The sequence below is a fragment of the Venturia canescens genome, chromosome 1 (genome assembly GCF_019457755.1).
Source record: "Venturia canescens isolate UGA chromosome 1, ASM1945775v1, whole genome shotgun sequence".
NCBI classification, from domain to species: Eukaryota; Metazoa; Arthropoda; class Insecta; order Hymenoptera; family Ichneumonidae; genus Venturia; species Venturia canescens.
The window spans coordinates 7,377,148-7,398,818 of NC_057421.1; the positions used below are offsets into that span (position 1 = coordinate 7,377,148).

Consider the following 21,671-nt stretch of genomic DNA (forward strand, 5'->3'; position numbering starts at 1 on the left):
TGCTTCATTTTTCGATTACTTCATTTTTTGATAGGAAAACATTTTTTGAATCACTCACAAATTTATTAGAAAAGTGGTCCCGATACTAAGGTAAGAAGACTCGGCCTTAGGAAAAAAAAAATTCCAAGATAGCGTTATTGTCAAAAGATAGCGGCTGAAGGAATGAATTTTCATTTCAATCGATGGATTACGAACGTTCATCGGTTCAGTTTCATAGTTTCGAAGACAAAGGCAGTGTTCCAATATTGACTGTGAGTACTGCGAGTATGTGCTCTGGTATAGGGCTTACAGTACTCAATCAATATCGGAACACGGCTGAAATAACATTTATTGGGATTTTAGGGTCGTTGATCACAATTTCGATATCGAAATGGTGAAATTCAAGATGGCGACTATCCAAACTCTCGATATTTTCTATTCAACATTCAAGCGGCTTGAAATTATACTCATGGCAGTTTTTTGGCTCGCTAAGCACATCCACATTATTTGGAATAAAACGTGCAGCAGGATTTTTACCTATTGAACAACTGACAGATCACGTTAATGGGTTAATTCAATAAGGATGTAAAAATGGTACTGATGTCCATTAAAAATTGACTGAGAAAAAAAGATAAAAAGAAAAGGAGGAAAAAATTTTGAGAATCAAGCTGGTTACAAAAAAAAAATTATGCACGTATAGTAGCAACTATATCCATAGCTTAGCTATATAGTAGTTTCCTATATAGGGCAAGAACGTCCAAGCTCTCGAATCTCTTTTTGAAACGCGCAGCTATTCGTATTTTCCCGCTATTATTTCGGCTACTGAAAATCAAATGTGTCATAAATAGCGCCCGTCTCTGCGCTCTGGCAATCTCACGGTTTTCACAGTGGCGCGTAATCATTCTCAGCCGAGATTGGTTTGTCTCTCGTATTTATTTATGTCCCAGTTTGACTCGAGCGAATTATATGTGTATGAGAATACGTACATGCAGTCAATGTAGAGACAAGTAGAGGGGATTGTAGCAGGCACACAGCAGGCACCATTCTACTTGGTTTCTCACGGTTTTCGACCAGTTCAGATCATTCAGAATTCAGATGACAAACCTACCTTCTCGCGTGTTGATGTAACGACATGAGTGAGAGAGTGCCGCGTCGTAAATGCGAGATTCTAAATGTCAAAGGTGTCCAAGTCCATGAGGTACGCGAAAGCTTGTTCGAATAATTCTTCAATTCATAAAAGAAAATTAATTTTTTTATTTGAAATCATCAACTAAAAACTAACATTTTTTTCTCTGTTACAATGTTCATGGTAATAATGTTTTGTTTATAAGCAAAATATATATAATGCCAATGCATTTGTGAAAATGACTGTCACTTCTCTCAGTCCTTTCGCTGCATGTTTATTTGCCATTTTTCCTCAAACGCGATATTTGCCAGTCACTCGATGTTTTTTTCCACTGTGTCAATAGACCAAAAAATAACTGTCGTGAAGTATATATTTGTGCAACTGGTGCAACTATATCCAGTGGAGGTTTCTTCGTGACTATGAATATTTTCCACAAATCATGTTAAATTATGTAATTATCACATTTGCACGTTTATCGACGAATACCTCGTTAAGCGTTGGAACAGGTTAGTACAAAAGTGCAATAAATTTGTTTCTATTGCACCAACCTCTTACTCTTGATGTGGACAATTCTTTCACTATATCGTTTTTTTATCTTTACTGGTATTTCCCCAAATTCTATTTTTATAGTCAATTTAAAAAAATAAAAAGACGTTTTGATATTCAATAATTCTACTATTTTAGATTTTCATGAATTCTTTCGTAGTACTGGAAGTCATGGGGTTTTCAAAAAAATGACGAAAAAAAACATTTATGACTTATGTAAGAAAAGAATACTGGCTGGAAAAAAAATTTATTTTTCTCTCTTGATGTGAATTTTGACAGCGTAAACAAAAGAAAAGAGAAATTTTTTTTTTTTTGGAAACTTGAAGAAAAACGAATTTTGAGCTATCAGCTTGGTAGAGTATTCTCTAAAATTTTTCAAAATATTTAATACTCCACCATAGAATAATTTCTCATTGATAAAACGACTTTTGATATTCCTCAACATATTTTTGACATAAATATTCCATGGTTATGTGTCAGTATTTATAAAATATTTATTTATAAAATAAAATATGGATTTGAACTATTGAATTTCAAATATATAGATATCAAGTATAAAAGCTAGTATCAAGAAATGGGAAGAATATTTTTTTTAAAACTATGGTTTAAAACTGAGTCTAACAAAATTTAACCTTAATATACTTTTGTTCTTCTAAAGTATATATTATGTTATTGAAACATTTGGTCATAGATATGAGAGGAGGAGGAAAAAGAACAATTCATTGACAAGACATAGAGAAAATATTGGGAAACATGGAATGATGATGTAGTCCTGAATGAAACAACAATGATACCTCACATTATAACTTTTACACCGGTACGACGAAGATGCTTCATAACATTGCTGATAGTGCTGGTACCTTGCACTTTCTTCAATCTTGTCTCGATGCCGGATATGCACGAAGAAACTGCACTGCAAAATAGTATTGCAGAGCTTCAAGCAAAACTGGAACATCTGCAGTCAAAACACATAGCTAGCCAAGAAGGAATAAATGTACTTTCGCATCAGTTACTTACGCTCACTGAAAACACTCATATGCTACCAGATTTACAAATGTTTTTAAACAACGGAACGTCCAACATCTCCAGCATCAAGCTGCCATCGATTTACAATTTTTTCCCACACTTCTTGAGTGATCCCAACAGCCTTCGACCAGCTTTTCTCCAGAGTAAAGGACGCAGCGGTGTTAGCATGGTACTTGGGATACCTACTGTGAAACGTGAAGTTCAAAGCTACTTGTTGAACACATTAAAGAATCTGTTAGACCGCATGTCTCCTGATGAAAGTTCTGACACATTGATTATCGTATTAGTCGCAGAGGTAAATGAATAGGTTTACTCTTTTTTTTGTATTAAATCTTTTCAAAGTTGTTCCTATCAAATTCAAAGTAATCTTAAGACCTCATTGATTTCCTTAAGAGAAACATTACTTTGTCATTATTAAACTTCATTGAGGCTTATTGTTCAGTCTTTTTTTAATATTTAAAATGTGTACACAAAATTTCTAAAATCTATAGTATTATCTTTAGCAAATGATAATTTTGTTCATATTGGAATAAAATTCACTTTGAGTTATCAGAAAATATTGAAAATAGAGCTTCATAAAAAGGAAACATTTGCAATCTAAATTTGTATCTTTCGTTGAGAATTTTGACAGATGCACGCAAGAGATTGAATTTCGAATTTTCACATCATGCGGTTGTCCCACGATTAATCCTAGTTGTGTAATGTTTGCAGACTGATTTGGAGTACGTGACTTACGTTGCAAAGCAGATTGAAGTCCAGTACGTATTTAATTCATAAAAGCTTTGAAGTATAAAATTTGCTAAATATAGTTTAGCCGGAAATTCGAATTTCGTAAATTGATTATTTTTACTGAAATTCTAGAATCTTTGATTTATTAAATTTGAAAAAATATTTTTCGCTATTAGAAATAAACTTGACAATGGTACGCAAACTGTTTCACATGATCCATAAATTTTAATTTAACTCAAAACTGAGCTGCAAACTGTCACTGTAAATTTCGTCACACTAATCATGGGTATCGTTGCAGATTTCCCAATGAGTCTGAAGTCGGTTTGATCGAAGTGATATCACCGTCACCTTCCTATTATCCTGATTTGTCGAAACTTCGTAACACCTTAGGCGACGATCATCAGCGTGTAGTATGGAGATCGAAACAAAATTTGGATTTTGCATTTCTAATGTCATATGCCGAAACTAAAGGAACATTTTATATACAATTGGAAGACGACATACTGGCGAAAAAGAACTTTATAAGTACCATGAAATCGTATGCATTACAAAAAATCAGTATGAAGGAGAATTGGTTTGTTCTCGATTTTTGTCAACTAGGTTTTATAGGTAAGATTCATTTATTCCAACTCGTCAATCGAGGTAAATCGCGAAATTCTTATTTCTTTTCTTAAAAATTATTTTTTCATTTCAGGTAAACTATTCAAGTGCGTAGAATTACCATGGCTCGTTCACTTTTTCTTCATGTTTTACAACGACAAACCTGTTGATTGGCTACTCGACCATTTCATAGCGACGAAAGTTTGCTCTCTCGATATGGACCATGTGAGTACACAAATGTTAATAATTACTCAATGGTAAATAATTATTCGAAAATCTTAATATGGTACCAGAAATTTTCAGTAAACAATTGTTTGAAATTCAAAATGTTTTACAGTCATTTTTACCCTTTATGGTTGATTGATTAAAAATGTTCTTTTAGAAACGTTGTAAAATGGCTAAAGCTGAACTATGGTTACACTACAAACCATCGTTATTCCAACATATAGGCACGCATTCTTCCTTGAAAGGAAAAGTACAAAAATTGAAGGTGCGTTTACGGTGGAACTGGATTTTCTGGTGTCAATAAGTGAAAATTTGACTAATCACCATTTTTTTTTCATTTCCATAGGATAAACAATTTGGTAAAATTACGCTGTTTTATGGTCATGAAAATCCAGACGCAACGGTTGAATCTCAAATAAAGCCGTACAAACAATTCACCCTGCATAAGGCGTACAAAGGGGAATCGTTCTTCTGGGGTCTCTTGCCTCAGCCTGGTGATCACGTCAAGTTCAAGTTCACACGACCTATTTTTATAAAAAAGCAAGTATCATATTATAATAACACAGTCGGAAAACTTTGAAATAACAAATGTTTCAAAACTCCAATGATTTGATGGATTTTTTTGAGAATTATGATGAACAGTACAATTTAAAATTTTTCTTCCCAATTTTCAGATATTTGTTCAGAAGTGGCAATGTCGAGCATCCTTCGGACAAGTTTTACAACACCACAATAGAAGTTTTGACGGAATCGTCGAGCACCCTCAACAGAAATAGTAACGATGTTACTGAAGATGGTTACGTTATAATAGGTAAATCGATATTTACGCAAAAGTACTCGAATCCTATCGTCAGCAAATGTTGTTCATAAGCAGTAGTAAGACTCAATTATTCACGAATCTATTTCTTACAAAGAAACTTTATTTCATGTAGGAAAATTCGATGCACTTGGAATAGCATGTGGAACGGTGGATAAGCAACTGGGGCGTGTTAAAGTTCTCCGAATGACAGTACACAGTGAAAGTGAAAATTGGGCAATATTGTCCGAGGTAATTATACCACGAATTTTTATTTAACCAGTTGACTGGTATTTTAACAATATTTCCAAAGAACACGTGCCGATTGTGATACCGTATTATAAATTTTTTCAATAACTTTATCGATCTTCAATCGATTTTGACAAAATCGTTGAAAGTTTTTTAAAAATTTTAAGTAAAAAGTAAGCTTAAAATCTAAACCGATTTATTGTAAATTTTGGTAAATAATTCGCTTGTACAAAAACAAAAAAAAATGATCGGTTGAATATATAAATATTAGTGAATCCTAATTCGATTGTCTTCCAACAGATCCACATAATAGAGGGCGATCTCAGTTGACGTTCACGGGGCAAAGTAGCTCGATACAAAATACATTAAAACAATATACGAGGTCGCAATAAGAAATTGGATTTCCATCGAAAGTCATGAAATTCAGCAATTCACAAACCACTGTTGCGATCCTTCTCGTCACATGTGAAAGTAAAGAAGAAAAATGATTTAATATCGTCGCAAAATTTCAGCATTAATTTAAGGATTTTTAAGTGCCTGTTGATAAAAAGAAGTGTCCATAAATCAATCCGAAGGACAAATTTGTTGCCGTGATCGTCGATGCACGGTGTACCTTCTTCGAATTAAATACGCAATTACATATACACATTTATACATATACATATACGAACTTTTCGTTCACCGAATTTATTATCATTTTCCAAGTTTAACGTTGTTATCTCGTGTTTTACTATTGTTTATCATAGCAAGTTTAAACCGTAAACCCTACAACGGGGTCGAAAACGTCCCTAATTTTACACTTCAACATGAAATGTTCCTCAGATACGATAATAAGATTTCGCTGTATACCGTTCTCTTCGTTTTTTTAATCATAAAATGAATGCTCTACGATAGAATGGCATCTCGTGTAGATTCTACTGTAAAAACACTGAAAAGGGATGAAGAGGTTTGAAAAAAAGGTTACCACAAAAAATTGAGCTCGATTCCGATCTCGCTGTAGGAGCATCGGGCTAAAACACTCCGATTTTTTCTTCTTGTATGTGCAAATACGCATATATTTATACGAGGCATTCCACGCCATTTGGCTAAGCCGTGACCCGAACCATTGTCAAATTTCCGCAAAATTTTACATAAAATTCAAAACAAGTTTTTTTTTAGAAAAATTCAAATATTATGGAAAAATTAGAAGGGAACGTGAGCCCATGATCGGCGTTAGAAGTCGTGAAATTGGTCATACTATTTTAGAGAATGTTTTGGAAAAAATTAAGTCGACAATCATTGTTAAAAAATATTGTTTTTACCTCAGATCCGTGTTTCTCCTTTTTTTTTTTGAAAGTGGGCCAAAATAGAGTCGATGCAGGGACATTTTTCGATATGCTGATTATTCCCTGTTTTCGTTTTGTTGCTTGAAAAATAGTAACTCTTGAAAAACGTGATTTAAAAATGGTGAAATTGCTTTCGATATTTCCTTGTTGGATACAATTTTATAAAAATTAAAAATCATCAGGGTCACGTCTCAACGCGATGGCATGGAATGCGTTCGTCTCTCTTCCTCTCTAATCGATGTTCAAGAAAAATCAAAGCTTACGAAATACTCACAGAATATGAATAAGACGGCCCAATTACTGCAATGAATATTGCGAGACAAAAAACGGATTAAAATCGCTGCCATTTATTCGAGTCAATCAAATCCATTGCATATGATGAAGAGAAAAACGAGAGGAAAAAAGGGATAAAAAAATGTTCTGCATCGTCGATAATTAGGCAGAAAAAGAACAGACATTTATACACGTTCTCAATCCCCTTTGATAATAGTTTCTTTAGTTTTGGTCGTTTAATATTTTGATTTCTTTGTAAAGTTACGTACCATAGCGATCCAGTGCCCAATTAATACAAATGACGAAAGCACAATTCCTCAAAATCATTGGGACAAATGAGCTCAAGCCCGTTCGTTCCACTTTTCGGCATGGGAAACGAATTTCACCGGTTCCTCGGAACTGTGTTTCGAAATTTTGTAGTAATCGCTATCGTACGTACCTGTAATGGGAGTTAAACGAATCTGCCGAAAAGACAAAACTCACTGTCGAAAAACAAGATCGCTGAGAACTGTGAAGCTTGATGAAATAACGGCGTATTTATATATTGTATAATTGATTCTCTCAAATCCGTCAGCTTTCGGCTCGCATCATTTTTTTTGAGTGTCGATAATCCACGTGAATAAAATGTACCGATTACTCGTTTTCGCAGCAATTGAGCTCGAGCAGTTTGAACCACGTGCCCGTAGTTACCACGTCACTTAGAATTTGAACAAACTCAACAGCGTTTATGGTTTCCCTTTTTATTATACTCCATTATTTTCATTGCCCAATAATTATATTTTTATCGAAATTAATTCTAGCTCGTAACGAAAGCGACTTTACTGTTGGTGGATTGAAATCCAAGAAGCCATGGTTAATCAATACTTTTCAATTATTTATGCAGCAATTTGACAGTGCCAAACCTCGAATCCTACCATCGTGGTTAGCTCGATTGAGCGTGGCAACTATGGGTCAAAATATGTCGAAAAAGATTCAAAGAAATAACCTGGCCGTACACTTGTCAAAGGAGCGCTAAATTTCTACAAAATCTTTGAGTCAAGTTCAATGTGTCGGTTATACGTAACGTTTGTGAATTTGAGTCTCACAGCATGTTTTATAAACTGAGAGGGATTCTAGAAACGATAAATTGGCAGAAGGTTCAAGTGATCAATTCACATTTCCGTTACGACACGTTCCTAGTAATATTTTTTGTTCTCGAAGAACGCTCTTTATAATGAAACATGCTGTTCTGCAAATTCAACTTCATTGTGTTCGATCGATGCATTGAGCTGAGTATCAAAGTCTTGCAAAAATTTAGCACCTCCCTTTGACTATGGAGTACAGCAAAATCTACTCTTGAAAGTTTATTTGATTTTTGAATTGATTCTGAAAGACTAAAACCATGTGCTGAGTCGAGACTTTTCCGTAGTTGCTTAAATTGAGAACTGATCGAGTGCACTTTATTCATTGTGATGAACAAAGCGATTTTAACGTCTGTCTGATAGAAAACACGTTGAAGAGTCGGAGATCGCGCGACGCCTATTGTACAATTTCAATCAGAGGCTATACAGGGCATAAGCATTTTTTAAAAATAAGAATAACAAAGAAAATATTCTATTTAACTTCTAGTCTTGTTTATCGGTCAACCTGTGGAGTCTACATACAAACGTACGTGAAGAAATACCTGTCGCTGAATTTCGCCTTGTGCCTAATTAACTTAGAATTTCACCATAAACTAATCGCCATATAACTTCGTCTCGCGGAGTAAAATCTATTTGGAAACAAACAAAAAATCTCTGCTATACTGACAAAAATGATGGGTGAATGATATTCGCGAATTTTGTACTTAATTATATCATAAGAATGCGACAAATATATGCCATAAGGTGTCTCGAAATATAATATGTAACCGTATGAAGGAATGTTGTCAAGTTCAAGCAAAAAGAAACGAAAAATTTCGGTCTCCATCGCCGAGGCTCGAAATTATAACTGAATGGACCACCTCTGCATTCGCTCGAGTACATTTCATGAAAAACTATTGCCTTTGAATTTCACCGTTTCATTGCGATCCTAAGATACACATTTTGCTGATTGCTCTCACCCACTGGGTCTGCGAGACCCGGTCGATTTGTAAATTCTGTGTTTCCCGCGATACTGTGGCTCAAAAATATTAGATCGTGATTTCGACACTATGAAGAAAAATCTCGAAAATTTGGAGTTGAAACTTTGCAGGCACTAAGTTGCTATGAAAAACACTCCTCAAAGTTGTTCGCCAATTGTTTGCCTCGTGCCTTTGAATATGAAATTTATGGGGCAACGAACGAACAAATTATAAACGAACAAAAAATAAAATTTTACTCTTTCAACGTTGTGTAAGTCGAATGAGCGAGTTTTCGTGTCGTTTCGGTTCTCACAGACCCAGAAGTGCACTACTAAAGGTGATTGAAAAGAAAACAAATTTTTGGTGATACTTCGATACATTTGTTGATATTCGACTGTTCTACACAGTAAAATGCATTTTATTACACAATTTATAAAGATCTAATTACAATTATATATTTTACATTGTGAAATTATATGTATTATAATTATTTTACTAATTACTATTTGTTATATTGTACATTTTGGTTTTTCGAAGATCTTCATTTATGAAGTTTCGGTACAATTTCATAATTTTCAAACAAATTGCAAACTTCATGTAACAACGTTTCGTTTTCGTTGATGAGAAAGCAAATGATTTATAATCTAGATTGATGAATTATTTCATTTTTGGACACTGGAATTGTAACACCAAACTTATTGGCTTGGCAGTTCTCCAACAATTGTTAGGCATTCTTTTCATTATTTTACTCGTAAAACTGTCATTCACGGATAATTGTAAACTCATGAATAAGCTAATTACGATGAAGATTGTTTTTTTTTTAGATTTATTTTTACGAAAACCATTTAGTCGAAAGTTTTAAATTTGGATGAAAAATTGAGTTAATATCAAATAATATACTGTGTAAATCTGAAGCAAATCGTAATGTTTTGTCGATTGTATCGAAACTTCTTAACGTACGCGAAAAAAAATGTATGAAATTAAGGAAGCACCGAATTTCATCGATGCATATAATTTATTCCGAAAACTGAGTGAAAATCTATTCCACCGACTGGAAAGACTGCTCGAGCGATTGAAATATTTCTAAACTACGCGTATATTTATAAAACGAATTAATAAACATCGTTTGCGACAATTATCGATGAATTATGAAAATTATGTGGTATTTGTCTTTTGACACGATTTACACACTACATTATACATGTATATAAAATATATTATATAAAGTATTGAAAAAATAAGAAAAATTCTCGTAGAAAAAATCTACTTTTCTACGAAAAAAAGCAAACAATTAATCGATTAATATCGGTGGCTGTAAAATGATTGTAACCAAATAAAAAGATCAGGAAGGAAAAATTCGTCGCGATCAGATTCATATTATCCGTTAGATATATCGATTCTGAAAGATTGGTTTGACTAGAGCCCGGATCGAGCATAAATCTTTCACGAGCTTGTTTCGCTCAGTGCGACATTTAGTCAGCTCCATTGTCAGCTATAGCTTCTTATACTTTGCGAATAATTATTTTTTATAATTCGTCGCAATGAATTTGCATAATCTAATATTTGAAAATTTGACGTTTCAGAGTCTCCTCGAAACGAGTACCCTGAAGGGCAATGTTCCAGCGGTAACACCATCCGTGAACACCGGCGTTGGCTTCTCCTCGCCAGGGACAACCGAGAATACAAAATTTTGTAAGAGCCCAGCTGTGAACACGAATATGTTGCTCTTCGCAAGCACTTCTCCCATGCAGTGGTGCTTTCCTGTTGCATACAAAAAAGGAATCGACTATATTTTCACTGAGATTTCGCTGGTTGAGGTCATCAGAAGCGGAGGAAAATTTCCTCGTGCTCACTGATTTAATGCATCGCTCTGCGGTCACCCATTCAAGGAAGGCCCTTGCCTGAGGCTACTTATTTCAAAAAATCGATGAAATCACGCGACGACCCATCGAGTTTTGGTAATTATTTTATTTCTTACCGATACTGAATGGCATGAATTGATCTGGCACCGATATATTTCCTCTTGCATCTATGAATCTCTCTGGACGGAAAACCTCTGGATCGCCCCAAGACTCGTCCATCAGAACTCGGTTGAAATTCGCTACTATCATTGAATCCTTCGAAAATAAAGAAAATCAAAAGAATCAAGAAGAGAAATTTGGCTCATGGTTATTCAGAAATAAACAATCGAATTTTTTCGAATTAAGATGATTCAAATGATGTTCAATAACAATATAAGTAATCAATTGGATTCAACAATTGTGATTTCAATTAGAATTTTATCGTTATTTTTGGTTGTAAAGTTTAAACCAATTCCAGATGTCTATTTTCCAACTAATCATCTCCAATTGTTTCCTCACTTTCGGTATTTTGTATCCCATTATATGCGTATCTTTGAGTGCTCTGTGTGGTATGTTCATCGTTCTGCCCATAAACATCCTTATAGATTCGAGGCCAATGGCATTGACGTAAGTCATCCGGGGACGATCGGCGAGAGTGGGGAAACGGTCCGGACCTATGACTCTGTCGATTTCTTCCTGCGCTTTTCTTTGAACTTCCGGATAAAGGACCAGATACAGGAAACAAAAGTTCAAGGCTTTCGTCGTCGTTTCCGAACCAGCCATGAAGAGGTCCACGCAAATCGCCAACAGTTGCTTTTCTGCAGTCATTATTTGCATTATAAAAAATTGCTCAGAAAAAATGCTGAATTTTAATTCTTTGCTAGAGAAACAAAGCTCTGCGGAAAAGTTTCAAGCTCCCTCGACTGATTGTCGTTATAAGTCATGCCCGTCAACTGAGAAAAAAAATTTCCGTTTTTTGTAACACTCGCTCTTTTTAACAGTCACGATGACATTTTTTATTCGCTGTCAAAACTGACTGCCTCAGAACTTTGTTCATATAGTACGTCCTAAACACAAACTCACCTGAGAACGTTTCATTAAGATTTTCAGATTGAAGAATTTTGAGATACGCGTCCATGAGATCACAGGGAGCTTCGGGATCGAATTTCTGTTTGTGAAGTTTCAATTCTTCCTGCAAACAAAAATGAGAATACTGAAGTTCAAGCAGAGATTCAATGGCCCGGAATCTGAAGCTGGGAACACTTGCATATAAAAAGGCCCACAGTTGTTGGTGAGTCTCCATGAATTTTTTGTAGCCACACATTTCTGGAGCGATGTAGCGCAATATTGGAAAGTGACCAAACATCGCACCAATCATATCGCATTCTCGTAACAATTTGTTCAAAATTTTTTGCAGATTTATCAGTTCCTTATCATCTTGGGTGAATCTACGACAAGAAGAAAGACAAAAACCATCATTGAGTGCCAGGATTACAGGAGTGCCAGGATCGACAAATTTTTCCATTTTTTTTCAACCTTTTGCCAGCCATCATTCTCCAAAGAGTGTTGAGAACCGGAACACCAAAGGTGTCATCCATCTGAATTATTATTTCAGAAAAATTCGAAGCTTTTCGGACCTCGTCGTAGTCTTCGGCTTTGACGTACATGTCTTCAATTTTCAATGGTTTTGGAGCGTTTACAGTTTTATCGTGAGCTCCGAATGTGGTTTCATAAACGTTCAAACTTCCTGACAAATTTTTCTTTTTCCAGGGATTCTCCTGTTTCGTCAGCCGGTAAATTCGACCATCGTTCTTCGCGTTGCTGCTGTTGACCGAAGTTTTGCGAACGTATGAATTCCTCTCCAGACGCTTGAGCAAACTATTGACGAGATGCGATGCTTCCTCTTGTATCATCGTCGCCATATCGTTTTTTCCAAATCCCAAATCTCGCAAGTGACGCAACAAAAAACGACGCTGCTCCGTCCATAGAACTCCATCGGTTACTAGAACACCTTGAAAAACGTGGTCAAATTCATTTTCCATTTATCCAAAGTGTTTCCGCGTCGAAACATTCGTCCAACTCCAGAAAAAAATTGATTTTTTCGCTCCCTCTTCATCGATATTCTCGAAATTTCAAAATCTTTTCATTTTTATAAAAACATTCACATCAAAGTCTGTTTCAATATGAAAACAAAAATTATGACGACATTAAAGAGAATTTTCCTACCCGGAACCTTCTTTAAGGTAACTCCTGTATTGCATGCTAGTCAAATGAGCACTGAATTTTCAAAACGCTTTTAGACCAAGTTTAACGTACCGATTAATCGTATTCTTAGTGGATTTGCATTACAGCATGCTTTATTAAATATATTAAATATACCTTATTAAAAAATATTAAAAACGATAGTTTTACAAAAGCATCAACTGATAAATGCAAATTTCCACGATGACACATTTTCACTGGTATTTTTCAAAGAATTATCTGCATTTTTTGACCAATTTTATTGCACCAGTCTCGTTTTGTTTCTCAACTGATCCTCTACGAATCCACCATGAGGGTTTTTTTTTACCTTAATCGTTTCACTGTTGCAGCTAATTATTCATTAGGCAAAAAAACTTTTTCATTATCAATTTCTGAAGGAATAAATTTGAAAAAAATCTATTTTAAACTTGGTCTAAAAGCGTTTTGATAATTCAGCACTTATTTGGCTAACATGCAGTACAGGAGTTACCTTAGTGTGGATGAAATGATACAAAACAAATTTTCGAGATGAACGTCGTATTCACAAAGCTTCTTTAGAAAAATATTTTATTGTGAATTGAATTTATTTGTGGACGTTCAAATTCATTATTTTTATTGTTTCCGTTAATTATTTCTACAATCAAACTTTCACATCATCAAGCTTTGAATAATAAAGAGAAACAAGCGTTTCGGAGCACCACTTTTTGTGTCCGAAATATATAAATTCGAAATTTAATTAGTTTCTTTCGTGACAGAGTGAAACGAATGATTATTGGTATTTATAGACTGTTTTATTTTCACCTCTTCTTTTGCCCCAAGTGCGTGCTTCGTATACCGGTCCTGTGGGTCTCCCATCGCACTCGTCGTTGGTCAACATCGAACGCATACTTTCATAGTTATTGAGTACAACGATACGATCTTTGCCAATTTTAAGACCGAACACGGAACCGTACTGCTTCGATAATTCAGTGCACGTTGTGTGAAGAAAACCGGTTTTCTTTCGGATCCGTGCAACTTCCAGGGCGGAACCCAAAATCGGCAGCCACCGTGGTCCTTTTTCGAGCAGATCAAAACAACTCCATTCATTACGTCACTCTTATCATTTTTTTGTCGTCTTTTTTGTTTCGTTCAACTTAAGATCCTGTCTACGAATAATTACCTGGTGGATAGCCTTTTGGTTTCATTGAACTCTTGTAGAGGAGCAACAACAATAATATCAGCAGCAAAACCGATGGTAGAAGCATCCTAAAAATATTTCGTATTTTCTTCACTCATCTTTTCCAGTCTTATGAAATTTTCAAATATTTTCCTCCATTTTTTTTTCAATTCTAATAATTTTTGAATTTTAATTCAAAGTCTAACATTTTATTGGAGAATGTGCAAAATACAATTTCATCGTATACTCTATTCCTTCACGTTTAGAAGGAATAATCCTGATAAAGTCCCTCATGACTAATACTCCATGTTTTGAAATATCACCTGGGAGCATCACAATAAATTTTGCATTCTGCACATTTAATAAAATCTATTGATTACGAATAAAAACGTTTTGTAAATTCATCGCTACGTTACTGTGAATTTTACAGTTAAAATTGCAAAGTGCAAATCCCTGGGCATGATTTTGAAGTGAACATTCCAAATTCTTAAGGAAGTACGTTATAAAAGTATGCAGAAAACTGAAATATGGATAATCGTGAAGATCTTTGAGTGGAAACAACTCGAGAGCATTTGGTTACAATTCGATTATTATTTACTCCAAGTTTTCATAAAAATATGTCGTCGGTTTTGTAACCAGAGTACAATCGATGTGCAAAATCCTGTGATCATGAGAGTGCTCAAATATTCTGTGGAATTCAGTTTACAGTAATTGAGAAAAGAAATGTATTTTTCGTCTATAACCGAATAAATGAACTTTTGAATTTTGTTTATCAAACTCCGTCGAGCGATCTAGAGTACAAATAGATGGAAAATTATGTAAAATCTAATCGTTTAATCTTTCTAAAGAAAAAATCTAACTGTTTATTGAAACAGGAAATTTTGTGATCCACTTTTTTTTATCCAAATTCCATAAACGTTAACAAAATGATTATTTGATTGATGTTTAACAGAAGATACACAGACGATTTACTTGTATTCATAAATTGATTGAAGAATCTTGGCCTCTGCCTTAAAAAATTATATCACAGGGAACAAAAGTGAGTCCGGTGATTTTCGTCACGAAAATGTATTATTATAAGGGCAAGTGTACATAATCAGGTGAATTGTAAATTTACGCAATGGCCGTACATATCTTCGGCTCTCCCGAGATACCGGTAACGACGATTGTTGCACCACGTTCATAAAGAAAGTGAAACGTGGAGTGATCTCGTGGGAGAAAGTTGTCGGTGCAAGGAGCAATACATGCTTTGCGAAAAGTACTTTATCCTCGATCATTTCACAATTGCTTACGTAACGTGTACGAAATATTTTTCCATGAATGATGAAAAAAATGTGATTATAAAATATAGCTAATGAGCAATGGAATATGAACGTTGATTGGGAGTTTATTTATGATATAAAAAAGATTGTTCCGTCAACTGAAGTTATTTCACTATAAAAATTGAATTAAGTAATAAATGTGTGCATTTTTTTTCCAGGAACTGGAAAATGTAACAGAAATTTATGGACTCGAGTGAGAAAAGCATTACAAAATATTGCAGAACCCATTGTTAAATACTCATTAAACGTAACTTTCGCACCCATCAAATGTTCTCGGATAATTTAACACAAAAGAGAGAAGAAGTATGAGATTGAGAAACAATAACGACCTAATCATACCTGAAGTCAAGAGAATTCACTTCGTTCATCGTTAACAAGAAACTGTGCAATGGAGAGCGGTACGAGCTCCTTTTAAATCTTCTGTAGATACTCCGGGTACAAAATACATCTCAGGATTCGAGTGGAGGGGAGCAGGGAGCTGCAGCTCACAGTTTTATAGACATTCTCTTTTTTCTCATATTCGAAACAAAAGCCAACCAACCAGGAGGCAAAGCAGTAAGAAGTTTTTATAGATTTTCCAAGTTTTTTTAATTAATTTTGTTTTTCATTATACTGTTTTTTTCTTATTTACAAGGATTTTCTAGTTGGAAAGAATTTGTGCAAAAATAACCAGGAATATCATGGCTTTTTATCTTGAAGATTTTTTTCTCCCTGCTTTTTCGCTTCTTCCTCCTCCTCCTCCTCCTCCTCTTCTTCCTCTTCCTCTTCCTCTTCCTCCTCTTCTTCTTCTTCCTCTGTTTCCATTCTCTTTTCTTCATACTGGGCTAGTTCTCCTTCTTCTACCATCTCAGACGTTATTTCCATAGGAAGACGATCCCCCCATCTGCTGGATCTCGCACACCAATACATCCATCTGATAACGATAAAATTTGCATATTTTAGAACCTCATTTTGAAGAAATAGAAATATAATTTGTAGAAAACGAACGACTTGAACAGGACACTGCAATCGCGTGAAGAGCGACACCTTTATAACAGTGATGCTCAAAGTATCTTGAAAAATCGAATAAAAAGTAAATTGATCTTTTCTAGGGTCTTCTTTTTCACTTTTTCAACAATATCGACGCAACTTTCGCGGTCCATAAAAATTCACATTATAGCGGAAAGTTTTTGACACATTGTAGCAAATTCTTTTTCTGTTTTTTCAAGGAGAACAATGACCTAGAAAGTGAATGAAAGAATTTGAGATGAACGGTCAAAGTGTCTTGAGATAAACCTTTGCCAAACTCACTTTCCGTGTTTGAAAGCGGTGAATATAATCTCTTTGAGTTTCCCGTCTGCTGTGCACATCCTGCAAATTGTGTGTTTGGATCGTACGAGCACCGGTCGTACGATGCGTGGCCAATTTTTAGTTTCGTCTTCGGTTTCATCTGGCGGATTCACAATTTTATTAGACGGAAGAAACGATTTTTGAGGTTGGTAAAAAGTTTTCCAATTTCGAAATATCAGTCGCTACCTTTTTTGAAAACTATGTACGAAAAACGCTCCGTTCCTGGTCTCGATGTTCTTCCAATCTTGATATGATCGTAAGACACTTCAAAATTACATGGTGTGTTATCGGTGGCATAGCGTGGACACTTGAAATGGTGAGGACACTGGAAAAAAATTGAAATGCATTATTAAATTGAGTTCCGATGAAAAAAATTGATTATTCGAAAAAAATTTATCCAAGTTCATTACCGGTGAAAATATTTGACTTTTAATATCCGCTTGTTCATTATTTCGTTGCATGTGAAGAAAAAAGTCTCGAGCCTCGTTGATTATCTGCAATAGAAAATAGACATTGAGCGAAACATTAAAAAAAAATAAATAAGTAACTAAAAATAATAAATGAAAGTGATTTGTATGAGGAATTTGGAAAAATCTAATTTACTTTGAATCCTGCATTCGTTCCTTGCTCAACTAGAATCAAGTATCGTTGAGTTCTTGCCCACAGTTTCGAAATGCTCTCCAGACGTGTTTGCATGTTCGGCAATTCCATCAGAGTGTAAGAGCTTACGACAATATCATAAGTTTTCTGAGAAAGATTGAAAACATCAGCATTTTTTTTTCAATTGGGTATCAAAAGTACTGTTGAAGAGCTTCTAGGAAAATGAATTACGAGGAATTTCATTTCTGATAGTGATTCTCGATGCGGTTTTTCCGATAGAGAAATCGTCCTCGTATTAATTATTCGTTATATTTATTTACGTACGCTTGAAAATGGTATGTACTGTCGAGAAAAAACATTTGCGATTTTCGGTTTGGCATGGGCAACAATTGATTCCGCTAAATCACTCATATTTTGAGATATGTCAATGCACAGGTGTTCCTTGATCGTTTGCGGCCAAAAATGGGATGTCACCCTGAAACAGACCCGTTTAATCGTATGACTCAGAAAACTTTAAACTGAAACAATTATGTCCAAGACAAAAATCATTGTCTCGTAACTTGTAAACTGAGTCGATATTTAGAATACAATAAATTAAGAACTGTTTAAGTTTCATTTCTGAAATTGTTCATACATACTTAATAATTCTTCAAGGAAACACAATATTTTCATGAAAATGAACGAATATAAAAAGACTTCAAAAATATTCTAAAAATGTGCTCTTTAAACTGATGACCAATTATTTTTCCTCCAAGATCTTTACAAGGCGAAAAATAATCGAATAATCAAAAATGGAATTTTATGCAAACGGAAATACATGTGGCCTTTAGGAGGTTTCACTCGATCATATTAAATCATAGGATGAGGTTTCAACCCCTAATGATTTTGGAATTCAATTTTGGTGCATGCAAATTCGAGTATTTAGACGTATTCTTACCATAAAGATGTACCAACACCGGATCCAAAATCCATTAAAGACTTGGGTTGAAAGTTTTCATCTCGATTTTTGATTTCATTGAATATCCTATGAAGTATAGCGTAGTCGGGAGCGCTTCGTGAAACAAGATACAGTAAGCCGGCATATCTGTTGTAATTAACGGGAGACCAAACATGGAAAGCACGTTTCAATAAGCGCTTGGCTTTATCTCTATCAGCATTTTCCACTTCCTCAATTGATTTTTCATTTTGTTTTGTATTTTCTCGCGATGCCGCAATTTCGTCTCTAATTTGCGAATATTTCTGCGTCACTTCTGATACTTCCGGGGGTGCATGTCTTCCATTTAAAAAATTTGACAACCTTTTACTGTCTTCGACTAAAGTTTGTCTCGGCATGTCTGTAACGAGTTAATTCGTTTCTCATATTTTTACCTGCATTGTTAGATGATCTCAAACTATAATCATTCTTTTCAATTATTCATTTTCTACCACAAATATACAAGTAAATTTCATGCAAATGAATTTACTCGCCGAGGCATTTTTCATATGAAATATGAAAAAACTGAATCGATTACTTGCCAAGTTCGTGGGAATTCCATACCTTGAAATAATTTTTATCTAAAGTTCTCTATTATCCACTCTTTCTGCAGAAAACTATCAAAAACTTTGAATTATTCGTGGCAACTGAAAAAATTTACTTTACCTTAAGTCTTAGAAAACAAAGTCAAGAACATTTGACAAAATTGTCAAATAAAAAATATCTTGTATCCACCGATTAGATTATTATTTCATAAATTTTTACGCTGCTATAATAATGATCATTTGTTAGGATAATTGACTCTCTAACATGAATATTACCTTGAACATTTTGTATCAAAAATAAAAACTAGTTGTAGAAACGTTAAGGAGTTTTTTGCAACTCATTTACCAAACTGCGCAATAATTACTGTTTTTTACACGAATTTTTATCGATAATTCATCAAAATTGTTTCTCACCCTCTAATTCCTGGTCCACTGCATCATGAAGCCAATCCGGCAGCACAGCTCGATTGTTTGTGATCCTTCCTGGATGTTTACGTGCCTTTAGTTCTTCATTTTCGATTCTTTTGTATGTTTTCTCGTCCATTATCACACCGAGTTTTTCCTTTTGATTGGTTGCAATCTACGACGTTTATTTTAAGCTTGAAATTCCACAACCAGATTTCAAAACTATTTTAAACGAAATCAATGAAAAAAAAAAGAATGACTCACCTGACGTGCATGTCGTGAAATTGGTACATAAAATCTCGTCAACATTGTGCTGAAATCAAAGTTCAATTCACTTTTCGGTCATTGCACTCTGTTGGTCCTCTAAAAAGTTGTGCAGTAGTGGAAAAAAATTCTGGAACAGGATTTTGTTTTTTTTCCCCATAATTTAGTGTCAAAGTTCGAGGATAAAAAATCTTGATCCATATTTTTCGATCAATTTCATAAAGATCCTTTTTCTTACCACGCTTTGTACTTTTTATTGAAACCTTGTAATTCGATATTTTATAATTTAAATGTGATTTCAATTCCCATATTAGTTTCAGTGAATGCCACAAGAGGAGACACTGTACACGATGCATTTCCTCTTCCCCTCTCACCTGCTATCTTGTTGCATCGAACATTATTTATTTGACATAAAATAACAATTGAAACGATGCTTTTTCATGAGTATTATCCATCAATACTCTGAAAGCATCTTAATAAGATATGAATACTCGAAAATTAATGACAATTCTATGCATAGAAATATCAATAATCGAGACATTGGCTTTTTGGATCATATATTATTTGAATTAATACCTTAATTTATTGGATTGTTAGTGAATTCGATAAATGAGTGACTCATGATTGTTTTTATTTGTCGAACTAGAATCGAGGTCATTGTAAAAAAACAGTTTTTTTGTCGAATCTCTAGCAACTTTCCGGTCCGTGTTTGGTTAACCACTGATTTTGTATGATGCAGAACTTAAAAAGTACGGAATCACGCTTGATCGGAAAAAATGTTTCGAAATCCTGAGTTTCACTTACATTTATCAGCATTCAGCGTCGCTTTAATCCTTAACTGAACATTTATTAAACACAACAATGTTTACACATGTCACAAGAAGTCTTAACCGTCTTAACCTAGAAACCATAAGAAATTGCGGCAGCAAACTTTTTTGACCGTCGAGTGCTGCCACCGATTACGTACCATTCATCGTTCGTGTGAAAAAGCTCAAGATGTGAGATGCGATCCATGAAAATGGTTCGAACGAGAACTATCGCGTAGTTTTAGTTTCCATCGTAACATCATATTCAGTAATTAAATAAAAATAGAACAGTTTTATAGAAAAAATTGTTTTTCTGTTTTCATCGTTAAGATTCTGTGTTTTTTTATATTCCAAATATTTATATCGAAAAATAGATTGAACACACTCTGCATATAGCTTTGCGAGGAGCCCGTTCGTCAAACCGTGAAAGCCGTCAGTTCAGAACTTCTTTTTGTAACGGAAAAAAAAATTTCACAATTTTTGTGTAACTCTTCTCCGTATACAACTGAAAAAGTATTGAAAAAAAGGTTTGGGTTTGTTTTAAAAAAATCGTAAATTTTTCTAAATATCCTAAAATTCGTATAAAAATTTAACCGAAAAATTCAATTCCACCGAGAGCTCAAAATTACAAAAAAATATACAATTATAAGCAAACTACAAAGTTTTCGAAAAAACTCGTTTCACATTTCAGCAGAGATAAAAAATAAATACTTTGCGACTCTAGAGAGTTTTAATCTACCTTCCCTCTCATAAAGTCGAAACATGACGTATTTTCGTAACGCTTTAAAGCGAGACTCAAGTGGTACGGCGTACCGAGCCGGTTAATTGCATCCTCGAATCCCTTGAGGACACAAACTAATCTTCGTTCAACTTCTCGATCCTTCCACGTTCCCTTTAATCCCCACGAAATGAAAAATTACGATTTATCTTTGGATTTTCGCTTGCGTATACAAGAGCTAACGGAATACTTGATGAAAAACTAACAAGTGGTCTTGATACACATTACGTATATATCAGTGAAGGAAGTGAATTCGTCTGCTATATTGCGTGAGCGTTATTTCCCGTATGCTCGATTAGTAATTTCGAGTTGTTAGTAATTTTTTTCGTAATTCCGTAGGAAAATAAATATTTACAAATTCAAAGACAAAAATATGCGAAATAACAACCGCACGTGACTTTGAAAAAATAAAAATAACTCAGCAAACAACGGTTACGTAACGAACGATCGTTATTTA

At 34.5% G+C, this 21,671-nt stretch overlaps 3 protein-coding genes and 1 long non-coding RNA gene across 10 annotated transcripts; 2 read left to right on the forward strand and 2 right to left on the reverse strand.

Moving 5' to 3' along the window:
• Positions 1–881: 881 nt before the first annotated feature.
• Positions 882–8,755, forward strand: Mgat4a (alpha-1,3-mannosyl-glycoprotein 4-beta-N-acetylglucosaminyltransferase a). Of its 4 annotated transcripts, none has more exons than XM_043433951.1 (11): positions 882–1,177; positions 1,449–1,611; positions 2,343–2,972; positions 3,389–3,435; positions 3,705–4,015; positions 4,101–4,231; positions 4,389–4,496; positions 4,578–4,771; positions 4,906–5,042; positions 5,164–5,279; positions 5,577–8,755. In XM_043433951.1, the coding sequence occupies exons 3-11, from the start codon at positions 2,439–2,441 to the stop codon at positions 5,604–5,606; spliced, it is 1,608 nt and encodes a 535-aa protein (XP_043289886.1). In that variant the 5' UTR covers positions 882–1,177; positions 1,449–1,611; positions 2,343–2,438; the 3' UTR covers positions 5,607–8,755. The 4 variants fall into 4 exon arrangements, with proteins under 4 accessions (XP_043289886.1, XP_043289888.1, XP_043289887.1 ...); XM_043433953.1 differs by having other exon boundaries at positions 1,601–1,611; XM_043433952.1 differs by lacking the exon at positions 1,449–1,611.
• A 1,554-nt stretch (positions 8,756–10,309) lies between these two features.
• Cyp303a1 (Probable cytochrome P450 303a1) lies at positions 10,310–15,962 on the reverse strand. 2 transcript variants are annotated; one of them, XM_043433947.1, is made up of 9 exons: positions 15,854–15,962; positions 14,196–14,281; positions 13,838–14,089; positions 12,332–12,806; positions 12,063–12,243; positions 11,879–11,987; positions 11,315–11,613; positions 10,933–11,071; positions 10,310–10,715 (listed from the first exon to the last, which is right to left on the reverse strand). In XM_043433947.1, exons 1-9 carry the CDS (start codon positions 15,880–15,882, stop codon positions 10,534–10,536), a joined length of 1,752 nt encoding a protein of 583 aa, XP_043289882.1. In that variant the 5' UTR covers positions 15,883–15,962; the 3' UTR covers positions 10,310–10,533. The 2 variants fall into 2 exon arrangements, with proteins under 2 accessions (XP_043289882.1, XP_043289881.1); XM_043433946.1 differs by having other exon boundaries at positions 11,879–12,243.
• Positions 10,698–12,707, forward strand: LOC122419432 (uncharacterized). The gene is made up of 4 exons (XR_006262895.1): positions 10,698–10,912; positions 11,401–12,086; positions 12,213–12,456; positions 12,566–12,707. It is a non-coding gene; the product is annotated as an uncharacterized lncRNA (long non-coding RNA).
• Positions 15,963–16,083: 121 nt separating the features above from the next.
• LOC122419415 (methyltransferase-like protein 17, mitochondrial) lies at positions 16,084–20,605 on the reverse strand. Of its 3 annotated transcripts, none has more exons than XM_043433956.1 (10): positions 20,435–20,605; positions 19,631–19,760; positions 19,376–19,541; positions 18,381–18,777; positions 17,768–17,918; positions 17,447–17,590; positions 17,254–17,337; positions 17,030–17,168; positions 16,805–16,943; positions 16,084–16,427 (listed from the first exon to the last, which is right to left on the reverse strand). In XM_043433956.1, the coding sequence occupies exons 2-10, from the start codon at positions 19,673–19,675 to the stop codon at positions 16,193–16,195; spliced, it is 1,500 nt and encodes a 499-aa protein (XP_043289891.1). In that variant the 5' UTR covers positions 19,676–19,760; positions 20,435–20,605; the 3' UTR covers positions 16,084–16,192. The 3 variants fall into 3 exon arrangements, with proteins under 3 accessions (XP_043289891.1, XP_043289890.1, XP_043289892.1); XM_043433955.1 differs by having other exon boundaries at positions 19,631–19,679; positions 20,435–20,604; XM_043433957.1 differs by lacking the exons at positions 19,631–19,760; positions 20,435–20,605 and adding an exon at positions 18,981–19,063 and having other exon boundaries at positions 19,376–19,490.
• Positions 20,606–21,671: the final 1,066 nt, after the last annotated feature.